General features: G+C 40.9%; 1 protein-coding gene across 1 annotated transcript in view; it reads right to left on the reverse strand.

The window, feature by feature from the left end:
• Positions 1-3,670: 3,670 nt before the first annotated feature.
• The window catches only part of myo1ea (myosin IEa), an 18,478-nt gene continuing 5,340 nt past the window's right edge, over positions 3,671-16,808 (reverse strand). The window contains exons 7-20 of the mRNA XM_010788010.1: positions 16,502-16,583; positions 16,186-16,292; positions 14,800-14,898; positions 14,249-14,393; positions 11,611-11,725; positions 11,354-11,523; positions 11,122-11,267; positions 9,109-9,255; positions 8,457-8,614; positions 7,959-8,039; positions 7,667-7,871; positions 6,711-6,746; positions 5,456-5,625; positions 3,671-5,131 (exon numbers count right to left, since the gene is read on the reverse strand). Of these exons, the coding sequence (XP_010786312.1) occupies positions 5,055-5,131; positions 5,456-5,625; positions 6,711-6,746; positions 7,667-7,871; positions 7,959-8,039; positions 8,457-8,614; positions 9,109-9,255; positions 11,122-11,267; positions 11,354-11,523; positions 11,611-11,725; positions 14,249-14,393; positions 14,800-14,898; positions 16,186-16,292; positions 16,502-16,583 (1,738 nt within the window). The 3' untranslated portion in view covers positions 3,671-5,054. The remainder of the gene's footprint in view (positions 5,132-5,455; positions 5,626-6,710; positions 6,747-7,666; positions 7,872-7,958; positions 8,040-8,456; positions 8,615-9,108; positions 9,256-11,121; positions 11,268-11,353; positions 11,524-11,610; positions 11,726-14,248; positions 14,394-14,799; positions 14,899-16,185; positions 16,293-16,501; positions 16,584-16,808) is intronic.

The raw sequence follows: 16,808 nt of genomic DNA on the forward strand, positions 1-16,808 counted from the left end.
GGCAGGAAATTAAAGTATGTCGCCTTAGTGTTTACTTTAAGTAGGACATCAGGGGGTATTTGTAGTTTCAGTGAGGATATTCTCGAGGAATCAATGCGAAAGTGGGAGGAAATTGTTTCGTGAAGTGTAAGTAGGCTCAAACACTGTCATAACATCGTAAAACTCTGAAACTCTTTGAAATTGATGGCCGACAAAGCCCGCCGGGGCGGTGGGCAACACACACACCCGCCCCGGCCGCCGCCTTGAAGGTTGTCCCCAGGTAAACGCCCCCCGAGAATTTCCAACCCTGTTCCAATCTACGTCGAGTGTCTAAATGTAGTTCTTTAACTCCGGGTTAAGGTTTGGCGGGGGATGTGTGATTGGATGTGTGATTGGATGTGTATATGTCGTGAGTCGGAGTGTGATGGGATTTCGTGTGATTGTCGATGGTGATGTGATTGTGTGTGGGGATGTGTGATTTGCGGGATGTGGTGATGGGATGTGTGGATGGGGGATGTGTGATGGGGGATTTCTGTGGATGGGGGATGTGTGGTGGGGATGTGTGAGTCGTATTGTGTGATTGGTGGTGGGTGGGGATGTGTGATTGGGGATGTGTATGAGGCAAACGCGCAAGCGTGCCTCCCAGGCGGTGTAATTCCGGGACAAGGATTTGCGTTGCTCACACCTCCCGCTCACCCGTTAGTCTAGGGAGTTTCGTCGCTCAGACGTTTTTTATCGATTACAAAAAAATATAACTTCAAAGAGATCAAAAATAGGTAGTTACAAAAAAAAAAAGCGGGTTTTTTCAAACTTTTTTGAACTTTAGAGTTTATTAAACCCGTTGAAATATAACTCTAGAAAAAAACATCGTAAGTGTGAATAAAACATTTTATAACGGCCGAGGTATTAACTGAGGAGACAAGGAGAGACAAGGAGAGGCAAAGAGGAGGAGGAGGACAAGGAGAGACCATTCGTCTGAGGAGGGCGTGACTCTAGCACCTTCAACCGTTGGCAAAGGACAGAGAAGAGTACGTGAAGGAGAAATAGACCTTTTGTGGTCTGTGCTCTCCGTCCACTCATCAACAATAATAATAACCAAAACATGATATATACACAAAATTTAATAATAGATAATTGTAATAAAACATTAAGACAATAACATACTACCACTGGATGACTAGACCCCCACCATCCACTTCCCAAACCCAAGCGACCAGGACGCAACAGTTCTAAAGAGAAGGGTTCGGACTTCGCTTTGTGGGCTGCACCCAAAGCTCTAAGCCAGTGGCTATGAAGCCTCAAACTCTGCTACCGCTTGACTTCTTTATTTGTTTGGTAAATTTTCCAATTTTTTGTACCCCTTATAAACCATCAGTATTATTTACACACCCACACCCACACACACACACACACACAAACACACACACACACAAACACACCACACACACTACACACCACACACACACAACACACACACACACATACACAACCATACACACCACACACCCACACACACACCACACACCAGACAGAGACAGAGACACACACACACACACACACACACACACACACCACCCATACACACCACACACACACACACCCACACCACACAACACCACACACACACCACCACATACACATACAACACACATACACACACACACACACACACACACACAGACAGGACAGGACACACACAACACACACACACCCACACACACACACACCACACACATTACCACACACACACACACCACACACACACACATACACACACACACACACACACACCACACAAAGGAGACCAGGACACACACACACACACCAACACACACACACCACACACACAACACCACACACACTACACACACACACCACACACACCACACACACACACACACACACACACACACAACAACACACACCACTACACACCCACACACACACTCACCACAAGACAGAGCACACACACACACACACAGACAGAGACACACACAACACAACACACACACACACACACACACACACTCACACACACACACACACACACCACACAGACAGAGAAAGGACACACACACACACAACACAACACACACACTCACATCACACCACACAACACACACACACACCCAGACAGGACACACACCAACCACCACACACAACATACACACACACACACACCACACACACCACACAGGACAGAGACAGAGACACACCACACACACACACACACACACACGACACACACACAGACAGAGACACACACACACACAACACACCACACACACACCACACCACAAACACACACACACACCCACCACACTCACACACAACAGGACAGAGACAACACACACACACCAGACAGAGACACACCACACACACACACACACACACACACACACACACCACACTCCACACACGACACCACACACACACACACACACACCACACAACACAGCAGAGAAAAGGCACACACACCACACACACACACACACACACACACTCACACACACACACCACACACAACACAGACAGAGCCACACACACACACCACACACCCACAACACACACACACACACTCACCACACACACACACAAACACACACACACAACCGGATCGGTAAGTGTATCGAACACCCCTCTGGATTTAGACAAATGTTGCCAGTGCACACCCTGAGCGGAGGGAATACGGCCTTTTACCTCCACGGGTGGAAACAATTCACAAAGGGATTAAACTGTTTAAAACACATGCTCAAAGATTTTGCCGATGTGTTTATGTGGATTCAAAAGTCGTAAATAGTTGATTGTTTGAATATTTTATTGTAATGTAGAGACAAAGGCTTTTAGTGACAATCATGTATTGCGTTACAATTATATGTTAAAAAAAAAGTCGAAATATGATATTTGGCCTCAAATCATCTGAGGCCTGGCGCCCCCCCTGCGATCTTTGGTGCCCCCCCAAGGGGGGCGCGCCCCCCAGGTTGGGAACCACTGCTTTAGATGGATCTGCAGACAGATGCAAACATCAGACAGACTTCTCTCATCAGAAATATCACAGGTGTTAAATTATTTTAATTATAGCAATGAAAGGCCAGTGTCCTTCGAATCAGTTGATTACTGTTTACCTGTTTTTACCACTTGGGAATATCAAAATGCCTTCCATTAAGAAGTATTTAATGTCAATAAGATGCCATATTTTTCATTGGGGGTTTAGTGACGTCTATGATATTATTATTGTCGTTTTTACATTTAATATAAAAAAAGGAAATTAATTAGAAATTAATCATAAATAAAACACAATTCAGTACTTTTAGTGATTTTTTTTTCACACCAGAATTTTATTCCTGAAAAGGTTGAAAAAGGTTTCTGACCAATCATGTAAGAAAACTCTGGCACTGTTTCTCGTTAACAATGACATTTACCAAAACTATATATTATATATATATATTATTTTAACAATGAAATTAATCTAATACATGTGGAAATAAAACCAGATTAGCAAAAGCTTGGCACGAAACAACTGATGTTTTGAGGGATCTGGTCTGTGAGTACCCTTAACAACAGATTTCAGTATTTTAAAGCCTCGGCCTGCAGTCCTGATGGCAGGTGAGTATAGTAATATGATAATAAGCATAAACATCCAGTTGATCAATGTTTATTTCTGATAATAAAACAAAACAAAGCAGTTAAATATACAACATTACATGCTTTATTAAAAAATGCATCTACTGTTTTGTATTGCACAAGGATGTTTTCAACCATCCCAGATCAAACTATATTTCATGATGCATAAAATCTATAACAGAAGTCCCAGCTGTTTTTTTGTTTTTTTTTACTGACGAGAGCATAATGTGGTTATTTGATTAAAAAAATACATAGGAATGTTTAAGTAATGCAACAGCAGTGCAAAGATGTGCAGAAACAGTAAAGCAGAGCAAAAATGAACTCTTTGTAGTGCCACGGAAAAATGTCAACACATTCCTTTCACCTAAAAAAACCTTTTGCACAAACAAAAATCCATTCACCCTATTTGTGATAACCATTATGTGAAGCTGAACTGTAAATAAAGCAGCCCTGTGAGTATCAAAAGCAGAGGAAATTCAGAATACTAAGATCCTTCAGAGAAAATACAAAACAATTAATTTAAAATCTAACCAACAACAGGCGTACTTCTAAAATATGAACACATATACAGAATCAGATCCAAAATGCCTGTTTTTATCATTTCATGTAAACAAATGATTCTTGCTTATTGCTCGCTTTGCAACCCGTCCTTCATAGACTTTGCAGCTGTGGCATAAACAAGTGAAGATGTCTGTGTCCAAGGTAGTACCTGTACCAATAAAGTGCTAATACACCACAGACCGCATGCTCAGGGGTCTACTGTGTCTAAAATATACTGGTGTAATAGAAAAAACAACTAAAAATGTAAGATGTAGCTGGTTCTCCCGGGGTATGGCCTTCTAAATGAATTTACGGAACGAAAAACATAAAAAGTGTTATTGCTTTGGAATTAAAAATCATTAAAAACACAGTGTGATGATTTTCTGAAAAGCCGTTCCCTGTAAGTAGTTACAGTTTTGCACCAAAATAAATATTCCTAGTAAAGCAGCAGTAGCTTCCGTTTTGCCACCGAGACGATCACCTCTCTGCAATCAAACCTTCATCTGAGAGTAAAAATTACAGCCTGGTCCCACAGATTAAGCATACTTCAATCCAACGCTTCAAAAATAGTTGGAGCTCAAATCCTCAGCAAGATATAAATGACAGTAAGGAGAACACAGAAAGCTATAAATACAATAAATAGTTTTGATCAGTACTCAGAGGGACTGTGGAGGAAAACAGACCCCACACAGTCTTCTTGTCTTTAAAAGCAGAGTCTCATTTCAAGCTGGTCTTTTGGTCTGGTGGTGTAACCGGGAGTTACATTCATTTGTGAGAAGGCAGCAGAGGAAGACGTTTTTCTCCTCAGTGAGTCTCGCAGTGCTTCTCTCTCTGGCCGTGAGCTCCGTCCCGTCCTCTGAGAGGGTCAGCGGGGAACAAACTCTCCTCCTCGAGCTGTAAACCTGCAGCTCTTAGACCTTTGTGACGTAGTTGTTGGGGAAAAGACCTTGCTTTCCACGAAGTCGTCCTATCCACCACCCGGAAGCATCTAAACAACAAAGATGAATACATTAGTTTTCCATATGGCTAACAATTTTCACTGCAATCAACCATATTTAATTTTGTCTTCATTTACATTATTTAATTTAATATTCTGTTCTTGTGCACATCCTATATTCTATTGTATATAGACGTTTTGCACTACTTTTTATTTTTTATTTTTGCATTTTATTATATATGTTGCATTGTTGGAAGAGCTCAGTTCAGAAGAATTTCATTGCCATTTCTACACTATAGCTTTGTGCATATGACAATACAACTTGAATCTTAAACATTTGACTGAGATCTCCACAAAACGTTTAAGCCATCTTACCCTCTTTGATGATGTCGATGAGGTCGTCAGCGTTGAAGCTGAGCTCGTCTGTGTCCTGAGCGTCGTAGGCGTACAGAGCTTTGCACTGGGGCACCTGCGGTTTGGGTTTGGGGGCAGGTTTGGGTCGCCCCCCCCCCGGAGCAGGCCTGCTGGCTGAGGGTCTGTGGGCCCTGAGACATCATGAGAAAGAAAAGAGGGAAACCACACGACTGTCAACATCAGCAGGAGGGAGATACAGTGTGTTCAGAGGACTGTGCTGCTGTAGGCTGTGAAGCTCAGTCAGAAGCAGCTGTTTGTAGGTGAGTTGGTTTTATGAGATATCACTCTTATAGGACTTCTCAAAAATACTACGTTTGCATAATCACCATCTTGTTACGTATAACATTTAGATACGAATTCGATTTTTGCACGGCTGTCAGAACCACATTGCGTTCAAGCTTAAAAACAAAGGTGTTATTTAATTGTCACGAGACATTAGCTGTATGTTCTCTGGACAAGTACTGTATATGTTAGTGTGGATAATACTTCCTGCTTTAATATAACAAGCTGTTGCTGTTCACAAATCAGCCACAAGATGGTGATTGAGGACACACTTTAGGTTTTACAATGAACCAAGAAAAACAAAACAAAAACGTTTCAGGAAGCATTTAAGAGCAGAGAGAGTTGATCCAAAGTCAGGAGTTGTTTAAATTGGTGTTTTCTGTTTCTTGGCTTTATTAATTCATGGTTGTATATTCTGTTTTCAAATTAGTTTTCAACTCAATGCCAAATTAACTCAACTGTACAACCAACTCTGGATCAAACCATTCAGAATAGATGAAGTGGCAAGGTAGTTTATACAAATGCAATATATGCATTTACTGAGTAAAATATTTAAGCTTCCCTTTAAGGAACAGTACATCAAAAAGTGTTGTTCATCTCTTTAATAAAAAGAGATCGTTGATTTAAAATTGGGCATCATAAGTGGTGCACAGCAGGGATTCCTTCATTAAAAGAATTATCTTTCATTGCACAATGAAAGATCTATCATATTAACATGACTTGCTAAGAATACCCATTTGTCATCAATGAAATTCAGAAGCAGCAGAGAAACAAAAATATTAGTTGCAAACTACAGCTCCTTTGGTGAGTTTGAACTTTTCCTTTTTCACAGTTACAAGACAAAAGGTACAAGAGGAGAAGTATCAACATGTCCTGCTGCTGAGCTTGTCTCGTCCTAAACCACCACCCAAACACTGCAAACTCTTAAACTCACATTCCTCCATTGGAAGTTGGTCGTCTGTCTCCATTGCTAAAAAAGAATAAATCATCCAAATTATGGCAATTTTCAATAAGAACAAGGGGTACGAGTGTGTATCCAAGGTACCTTTGGCATATAAAAAGTGTGTGTGCATGTGATATTGCATCACACTGCCTAAATGTGTGAAGACATGTATTTATACAGAGCAGAAACAGGAATGTAGGTACATAATGGGAGAGGCCTTTAAGTGTGAACTAAATGCCATAAGTCCAATGAAACTGAATAATAATAATTAGTAGCATATGTCAGCTGTTAAAGGGGTCTCAGTACTTAAATGTGTGAGTCATACTTGTCAAATTCATGGTAATGGAAATAGAAAAGACTCATTAACACTTTTCAGGCCAACGTTTAAATTGCAACATCTAAGAGCTAAGCAACTCAGTTATTGTGCAGAAAAACTGGATTTTATTACCTCAATTACACCCTTTTATTTATTTTTTTATGGTGACTGAGATATTCTATTTCTAGGCAGTAAGATGTGAACAAAGACACTAACATGTGATTCTGTTAAATAGGAAGAATCTTTCTTAAAATAATTTTAAAAAACATCTCCAAAGAAGCCATTTACCTGCAGACAGATTCTTACAAAACTGTGAACTTTTATTGAATATGGCAAAGTGAGAAATGAGGACAATCTGTGCACCAAACAGACAATAACGATTTACCAGGATAAAACTAAAATGGATAACGATGAACCTATTCAGTATGAAGTGTTGACTGATATCAATTGAAGCGACCTTGGGCCTCATGAAAGGCGCCATATAAATCCAAGCTATTATTATTATTAATTAATAACTCCTCCGGCAAGTCTTTGTTCGTGACATGTGATCTGCCTTTATGATTTTTATATCGTCTACTCCTGTATGTACTTGTATGTGTTTTAATTGACTGTGTTGGTGCGAGTTCCTCACCCTGCAGCTCCTTGATCGGGGACTTTCAGACAGTCGAGGTTGGGCGGCTGCTGGCTGCCTCCTCTCTCCTTCAGCTGGCTGCCGTTGCTAGGCAGGAAGGGTCGTGTTGGGTTGTCGGGCGCAGGATGCCGCTGGCCGTGGTGCTGCGAGTTCCTCTGATTGGCTGCATGGTTACTGTTTTTATGGCCACCATTCTGTTGAGCAACTACAAAAAAAGAGATTGTTTTAGAGATCACATGGGTGTAAGAGGAAAATGTTCAAACCCTGTGACCTGTTTATTGTGAACGTGTACCTGGAGGCCCCGGTGCGGCCCTCGAGGGGGTGTGCTGGTGAGCTCTGGAGCGGACCTGAGAGAAGGTCTTCCTGGTGGGGCCTGAGGACAAAAGAAATGAAGAACGAGAGATAAAAAAAAGGCTGTGTTGAAATGGTTTTAAAATTCACAGGTAAAGTTATGCTTTTTCCATGTGAACATTTACAGATTTATAGTACCAAGAGTAATGAGAATCATTAATCAAAATAAGGTTGAATATATAGGTTGAATACTTCTTTAGGTTTTTATTCTAAACACTAGGATGTCTCAAACACTTTGCCGAGACCAACTGCTCACAAGTGTATGAGGTTTTAGGGCTTATATCCAAGGATGAGTCATTGGAGTTAGAGATCTTGTTTAGTTTTTCTGACCATGTTAGGTTCGTGACTCCAGTTCATTGAGTGACCTTAGTCCACACTTCAGGTAAAGGATATCACAGCTCATAGTGAGATCAGGTATTTCATGTCTGCTAATACTTACGTGTGTTCTTTGGAAGTCCCGGGCCGACGCTGACCTGCAGAGATTTGCTGGAAGGATTCAGGACAGGCATGTCTCCCTGACCCCCGACAAACAAGACCTGCCGGGAGCCGCCCCCGCTCAGGAAGCCCCAGTTCTCCTTCTTCAACTTCATCTCCAGTCTGAGGGACAAACAATACAGTTGTGAAAAGTTTAAGCTACAATTGCCCTCCCTTCAATTTCCAGTGACTGCATTATTTAAATTCTTAAAAATGTTTGTGTGATTATTCTTTTCTGATGCAGGCTTGTTCTGAACATTGAGGCACATCAGGATAGAATATATATACAATATATAAAAGAAAGACTACTAGTGGATGACTGATTGATGATGACACACCACAGATTTGTATAAAAATACTTTTACCTCCCAGAAAGGGTGTTGAATGTCAGAGTTTATTTTCTGAGTTTTGAGTCTAACCCTGGTTCAAGATTTAAGTGACACACTGACTTATTCACAAGTAAGATTCAGCACTAGTCTGATTTAAAGTCTAAATAATTAAGTTAAACTCAGACTCAAGAGGTGTGAATAAACAAACACAAAGAAGATGTGTCCCATTCAGTTCCTAGAATCCCTCTTTAGTTGACATTTATTTTATCAATGCTTGTGTTTACTTACGTGTTATTAAACTTGAGTGGTAGCTTCCTCTGGGTTTTCTCCTCAAACCTGCGCGACAGTAAGCTGATGAACTCGGTCTTGAAGACACAGTCCAGCAGGCTGTCGTACTCCTGCTCGTGCAGGACAATGAAATCATCCTGCATTGTGCTGAAAAACATGAACACAGTTATTTAAATACAAAACTTAAAATCATAGTATCAGCTGTGACATAAAAAGATCATATAACTCGTGATTTTACAAGATCATGTTTACGGTTGTGACTGTGTGTGCATCTGTCAATCTGCCTGCTCGGCTAAAAACAAGCCTCTTTTGAAGGCTGATGTTGGCTCTTGACTCAAAAACTGACATCTTGAAAAAGAGCATCTGGTAATTAGCCATACTCGATATGTTTTCATCCACTACAATTATACACCCTACGAGATAAACAAATCCCTGTTTTGTTATCTTTACTGCATTGGAGCAGGAAGGAACAATTGACTTTCTTCTTTGTCTGGGAGTGGAGAGGGAGACACACCTGGGGGAGATCTTCCCTCTATTGAGTATTTTAAAGACACTCAGCACCTAAACCGTTCTGCTTTGATGGAGGTTAAGATGGAGGGTCAGACTCATATTTCACATTTGCATGGAAACAAAAGGGAGCTCACAAAGCGTCTCACATCTGAAGAGGGAAGACAGCTTGTGCCCGTAACCCACACAAGGACACTTTGTTACCCTCAGCGAGGAGGAGCTTTTCTCTGATGACCTTTTTACTGCTCCTGCTTTCGCTCATTTCAGCACCTGGTCCACATTACCCCACTGACTCAAAAGCCACATGCTCGCACCAACATCTCTGCAATTTCTAAAATACCTCTAAAACTAGTCATACAGCATTCCCATCAACAAGGTCCCACAGGTCTCTCAATTCCTTTATTGTTACTTTTCCTTGTAGTCACTAGTCAACATTCTTCATGAGAATGTTTGTGAATGCATTGCAGTAACATCTCTGAGATGTGGTTGATCAATCAGCACACAAAGGGACACACAGACAGACATATACACAAGAGGCAGGTTTATAGACCCCACATGTTTTCAATGTCCCATGTGTGACATTTACAGGAACATGGGAACTTGTGTGATTGGAAATCCAGACTGTGGCTTTGAAGTAGATTCATGACTTTCTGCAGCGCAATGTGTACAGATTACATGGCGGGGCCCTGCATCCCTCCTGCTGCATGATGGGAAGCCATTGTTTTGGAAACAACTAATGAGCTACTGGTATCATGTACTGTACTGTAACCTTTTTTCTCAACATGCTCTCAGCACTTTTTGTATTAATGCTGTGCCCTGTGTATGAAGTTACAACACTCAAGGGGTTTAAAAATGAATGGTAGCATGTTTTGGTTTGATAATCAGTACCCATAATGCACATGGACTGTTTGCATTAAGACAGCAGGTATACAGTAAAAGCATAGGCAAGTTTCACTGTATACAGCAGAGTAAGAGTAGGATTGAGTTTGAGAATGTAGTTCACTTTTATCTAAACCCTGTTGGAGAGACATTCAAAGAAATCCAATTACAAATGGCTCAGTTACAAGAAAGTGTATGACAATAAGGTGATTTAATATTAGTCTCAGTCAGGGAAAGGGAAGTTTGGGGCCCTCTGCTGGAACTGCCTCCACCACGACGCCACTCCGGATAAGCGGTGGAAAATTGGTGGATGAATGGATGGATATTTACACATAAATCACAATTGGTGAGGATGTAGTGCTTAAAGTTGACTTTCGTAGCTAAAATGAGCAACAAATCTGTTTATGTCTACAGATTGTGTTTGGTATTGGGAACTTGTGAGTAAACATTTCTTTAGTGCCTGCTTGAGCCATTCATTAAAACGACTTCAAGGCATAAATACTTCTGAAAGTGAAAAGCTTGAAGAACCTGTTTTCCAACTGTAGCCAGGGAGATGATATCTGACACTGGAGAAAAAATACTTAACATATCACAACCCAGTTTGACCCAGTTTTCAGGGGAATGTACCTGAGAGACACTGCCAGGATCTTCTCCACATCAATCCTCCTCTTCATCACCTCCTTCACCTGTCCTTTCTCTGGACCCTGTTTCACTTTTTCTCTTCCAATCAGGTACACAGACTTTGGCGTCAGGATCAAGTCCCTCTTAATGCCCTAAAAAAAAGCAGAAACAGAGAATCTCAACAAATGTTTGGTCAGTTTTATAAACAGGAACAAGCAGCAGACTGAAGGGGACTTACCTTGAAGCGGCGGTCATATTTTGTGACTTTGTCTGCAAAGTCGATCTTTTCTCTCTTGCCGAGGAACTGTCGGAGTTCGGGCCTGTCGTCCATACCGATGTAGTCGCCTACAAAGTTTCTGTTGAGGCTGTGTCGCCGCCTCTCCTTCCGGTTCAGCAGCAGGTCAGAAGCTAGATAAACCCGGAGAAAGACAGTGAGATTTGGACACAGAGGATCTTGGAGACACTGATAAAACTGTGAGATGTTTCTCCACTTACCTTCTTCCCTCATCTGGACGTACTTCTTGCGGGCCATGTACTTCCTCCAGGCTTTCTGGATGGTCCTGGCGTAGCCGTCAAACTTGCGCTCCCTTGTCTCCTCCAGCAGAAAGAGCTGTATATCAAACAGAGAGAAGGAAACATTACATTAGAGACATGATTACCTGCCAACATTATAATTCATAATAGAAACATCATTTATACTCTGTAATACCTCTTATACAAAGTGCTTCACAAACGAATAAAAGAAAGAAAGCGAGCAATCACACACAAAAAAAACAACAAATAAAAATGACACACAAAACAACAAAATTAAAGTAAAATCGTGTACACTAATGAACAAAAAAAAGAGTAATGGATAAAATAATGAAGACAAACGGTTAAGGTGAGTCTTGAGAGAGAGGACTTTAGTTTTTAGTTCCTCAGGTAAAGAATACTTAAGGGTTGGAGGCCTGACGGCAAATCCAAACACACTGAATAAAAGGAATGATGGCACGCACATACTGAACATACCTGCCTCTGGACAGCTGCACAAACACAAACCTCTGCTGTCACTGATAACGTTTAGCTTTTAATGGCTTTTCATTGTCAGAAGACCTCTTTTATGAAAAACTGAAGACAACAAAGTACAACCCAATGTGTGTTTCCGACCTTATTTTGCATTAGGAAGGGATTTATTTTACAGGCCAGAAGGAATTATACAAATATTTTAAAACTGACTGAAAAACTCTTACCAGTAGCCTACAAGTATATTATTTGATTTTGGGGCTCTTAAGTAATTTCACCACTTCCTGCGCAGGAGCTGACGCTGTGCCAACAGACCACCGTCTCACCACTTTATGTCATTTCCTGACGGGCTTTTAGACACGCAATCTCTCTCTGCCCGCTCCCTGCAGACTAAACATCCTAACATACTGCCCACTGCTGCAACAGGCTGGCATCGAGGCCGCGGGGCGCAGTGAGGCGAGACAGGAACAAACCACAAACTAAATGTTGTACTCTTTGACTGAGACAATGACACTGAGGTATTACTGAGGCTTCAATGATTTACACCTGAGAAGAGATTCAGCTGTCCAGGTGACAAATCCTAAATCAAACAGCTGATAGGGATTTTGTTGATATTTCTAGGTGATGAGTTATCGCAAGGTGATTATTATCAAAAATGTCAACTGCGTGATTGTTTTTATTATAAATTAATTACGGTTATTTACAACAGTTTTATTTTTGAGCCATTCATTTATAATCACAATACCGTCATTTATTGAAAGCTATATGCTAATGTAGTTGAGAGCAAATACAGTGTTCTTTAATGTGTTTATTTGTATATGTTCAATATTTCTAACTCCTACTATTGGCACCCTTAGGTAAATTCTGCAGTTTAACTAGATTAGGATTAATGATGAAAGAAGACATAAATGTAAAAAAATACTGGAAATGTAAAAAAGGTTTGAAAATAAATGTTCTTAAAACTAAATTATAATGTGTTATGAGGCAATAATAAATGTTTGTATGCTGCTGATACTGGTTAATTAGGGGCACATAAAATGTGACCATTCAATCAATAAAATCTTTAAATGATTTATTTTGTCTAAAAGTATGAATTCTTAACGAGACAAAACTGGAAAAAGCTGCTTCACATTTTGAGAAGCAGGAGATCAAATGTTTAACAAAATACCAGAATTTATGATCCACTGATTGACAAACGCATAAAATGTCAAATAAGGTACCTCAGAGTTGTAAATGGCAAAATACATTATAATCATTCACTAAATTAATTCACCCCCCCTCATCCATCACCACTTTGAGGCGGGGGGGGCTCTTATCCAACATCTGGCTTGGCGTCAAACAAACTTTACTTATTACATCCATTAGAGAGAAAAAACGCTTCAGTCATTCAACTAATTAGCTGGTGTCAGTGTCTTATCAGACAGAGAGGCTTGTTTTGAGAAGCCTGGCAGCTCTTTTCAGCGGTCCGCCCTGTGTGATATTTGCGTTTCACATGCACACCTCAATGACTCGGACTCTCAGTCTAGCAGCGTGGGGGATGGGGAACTTTTGGCATGCCCCGCTGCAATGAATAAGTAAAGGCATTGAGGAATCAGCTGTAAGGCCTGAATTAAAACTGAGATGTCTGTGTATTAGCTCCTCAATATACATGTGTGTGTGTGCAAGTGCATGCTCCTTCGTGCACACTGTGTACCAAAGTGAGAGCACAGGCTTTGCACAAGTGCTGCTTTCATAGGAATCATGAAAAAAGTAGTTATGGTGGAAAAAGACAAGCCTTTACGATATCCCCCCCAAACTCTGAAACTAAAACACAAGTACAGGCTGTGGTTGCAGCGCGGTGTTGACTCAGTGCTGACGTGGTACAAGGGTCGGGTTCAATCTCCTCCCCTGCATCAGGGATTCGAGCATGATTTGGGACAAGAGTGCCCTTTTATGGTGTTTCGTTTAAAAATGGTTGTTTTGTTTTTTCCCTGCTAACAAAAAGGCCTTTTTGCATGACAGCAGACATTCTGATGGTGTAATTTGCTAGGTGGTGTATTTCCCTGTATATTTGTTCTAAGATGTGGTGTTAAAAAGGGCAGAGACTAAGCAACAGAACAGGATGTGAAGGCGAAGTGGAGGCAAAGCGTACCGACTCGGGGGCCTTAATGAAGACCTTGGTGCGACCAAGCTGGAACTGATCCTGGTCCATGTTGACAGACCGTAGGACGTGAAGGACACCTTGTTTCTCGTCTCCTTGCCACGTCGGCCAGGACTCTTTTGTCAGGATGGCGTACCTGAAGACCAGGAAGAAAAGCAGATCAAGTATTTTACATTTGCTGTAGTGTGGGTTTAGATGGAGGGTTGTCTACATTACAGTTGCTGAAAACTTTAATGTTAATGTTGTATACAATATGTATTTGCAGAATTCTATTTCCTAAACTTAGGCTATTTTCCATTATGATAACCTTTTTAACAACATTACAAATCTGTGTAGCTCACTGTGTGGCAGGTTACATAAGGACTACAATCATGACTAAATTAATGAACATGTTGTAAAGAAATTGACAGAAAAATTGTGGATCATATGTTACATAATAGCTTGTTGTTTAATAAAGACAATATCAGCATGAATACCCATCACTCGCACCCCTTTTTAAGAACCAAATGACAGAAAGGTGTGACCTCACAGTGAGTCGTTACCTGTTGAGGAACTTCTTGAAGACTCTGCGGTAGGCGTAGCCAGCACGCCTCACCCTGATGTTTTCTTTCAGACCCAGGTACTCCACTTGGTGCTTTGCTCTGAAGACAAAAAAGGATCAACATTAGGATAAGATGAAAACAAAACAAAAATGGAAAAAAAACGATAACCAACTTTTTGTTTAAACTTTGATTGGAGTCAAACCTGCAATATATTCACAAAACTGACCCTGGGCCAGCTCAAGGTGGTATTGACGTTTATAACATTCAGATAGTTAACCATTAGTTTTTCTCCTTGCCTGCTTTCCAACATAATTTTATAATGTTTTGTTATTTACTTTTGAAATTGTGACATGTTTGTGTTGTATGTAATTATGAAGGATGAGAATAAAGCATTTAAAGGTGGAGTGTTTTAAATATATACACCCGTTGTATTCACACCCTTGCCAAACTAGTTCATACAATGCTGATTCAGCGTATCGAGTTGGGATGTCTGGTGCCACTTTTTAAGTCAACTAGCGGCAGCATGGCGTTAAATCTTAAGAAATACAGTATGTATGAAACGTTTCTGGTGTGGATGCTGAAGATAAAAAATAAACTGTGCTTTCAGAGTCAAGATTAAAGTAAAAGAATAACGTGTGAGAGCACGAACAAGGATATCTGGGCAAAAAGTGCCAAACCGTGGAAAGTTTGATACAAAATTATTCTCACTGCCAGAGGGAGGAGAAAGAAGTTCTGCACTTCAGCTTTAAAAATATAATACATTTAAATCTAGAAACAAAAATACTTTAGAAGACTTTGATTTTATTTCCACAACTGGCTTAAATTTGAATATCAAGCATCTTCTACCAGGTCTACGGCATGAATCTCCCGCTCCATTAGCGGAAGGGATGACCAGAATTCATTGTATTCAAAACAGCTGCTTTTTACTGACTTTTCCCTCAAACAAAGACCTTCAGCACTACTTAGTCCACTCAGACTTCCTGTGAAAACAGCACTTCCGGCGCTAATTAATGAGCCACCCTGCGCCTGACTCACAACAGGAAGGTCATCGGCTCGGAACAATACAGCAGCACCCCGCATCTGAACATGTAGTCCCAAAAGCCTGTAGGCAGCGAAGAAAGAGCGGGGAAACTGAGACAAAGGGATAAGGAGAGGGGAATGCCTGAAACACGTCTCACATGACCTCGTCAGAAATATCCAAAAAAGAGCAAAAAAGCACAAACCGGTGGAGGAAGAATGGATCGCAATGATCTAGTGTTTATCTTTATGTGTGAGAATATAGTAAGTGACCTAGGTCTGCGTTTATCAATTGAAATACAGGGCTTGCAGGTACTGGATGGTAAGATGCATTAGGCGCTGTGAAGATTCGGGGAGTGTTTCACTTACCGGCTCTCTTCCCAGTCTCTGGGCTTCTTGGTTTCATTTGGTTTGATGCAGCGGATGTAGTGTGGAGTACATTTCATCAGTGTGCTCACCAAATCATTGGCTTGTTTCTAAAAAAAAGAAATAAGTAAGAGCAAAGATCAAGGAAGTTAATAACCGTATTGATGTCAAAGTCATGAAAACATAAAGTGCTTTGAATAATTGCTGAAGGACACCAAATACACATGATACCTTTTCAAAGGCTTTTCCCACCAGCGATTATGATTAATAAGAGGGACAGGTACATACAGTACACACACACTCTGGTGAACACACACACCTTTATTTTGCTGCCTGCAGTTGTGGGTCGACCCTTCTTTTCAGCGTTGAGGTTTTCTGGAAACCGTGCTCTGATGAAGGCTCTGTTAGAGGACAAAGGTGAGGAGTTAGGACTGACACAGGAAGGTTGGTATCATCCTTATAGCTAAGTGTTGTAGAACTGAAAGTAATGTTGAGTTTCACTCTTTTCCGAAAACAAAATATGCAGTTAATGATTAAAGAACCAAGGACCTTTAACGAAGGTCGCTAGTTTAAATTCCTCAACCACTTGGGAAGGTCTGAGAAGGGGGTGGGTGGGAAAACAAGCG

The sequence above is a fragment of the Notothenia coriiceps genome, unplaced genomic scaffold (assembly GCF_000735185.1).
Source record: "Notothenia coriiceps isolate Sejong01 unplaced genomic scaffold, NC01 NC01_scaffold00031495, whole genome shotgun sequence".
Classification (NCBI taxonomy): Eukaryota; Metazoa; Chordata; class Actinopteri; order Perciformes; family Nototheniidae; genus Notothenia; species Notothenia coriiceps.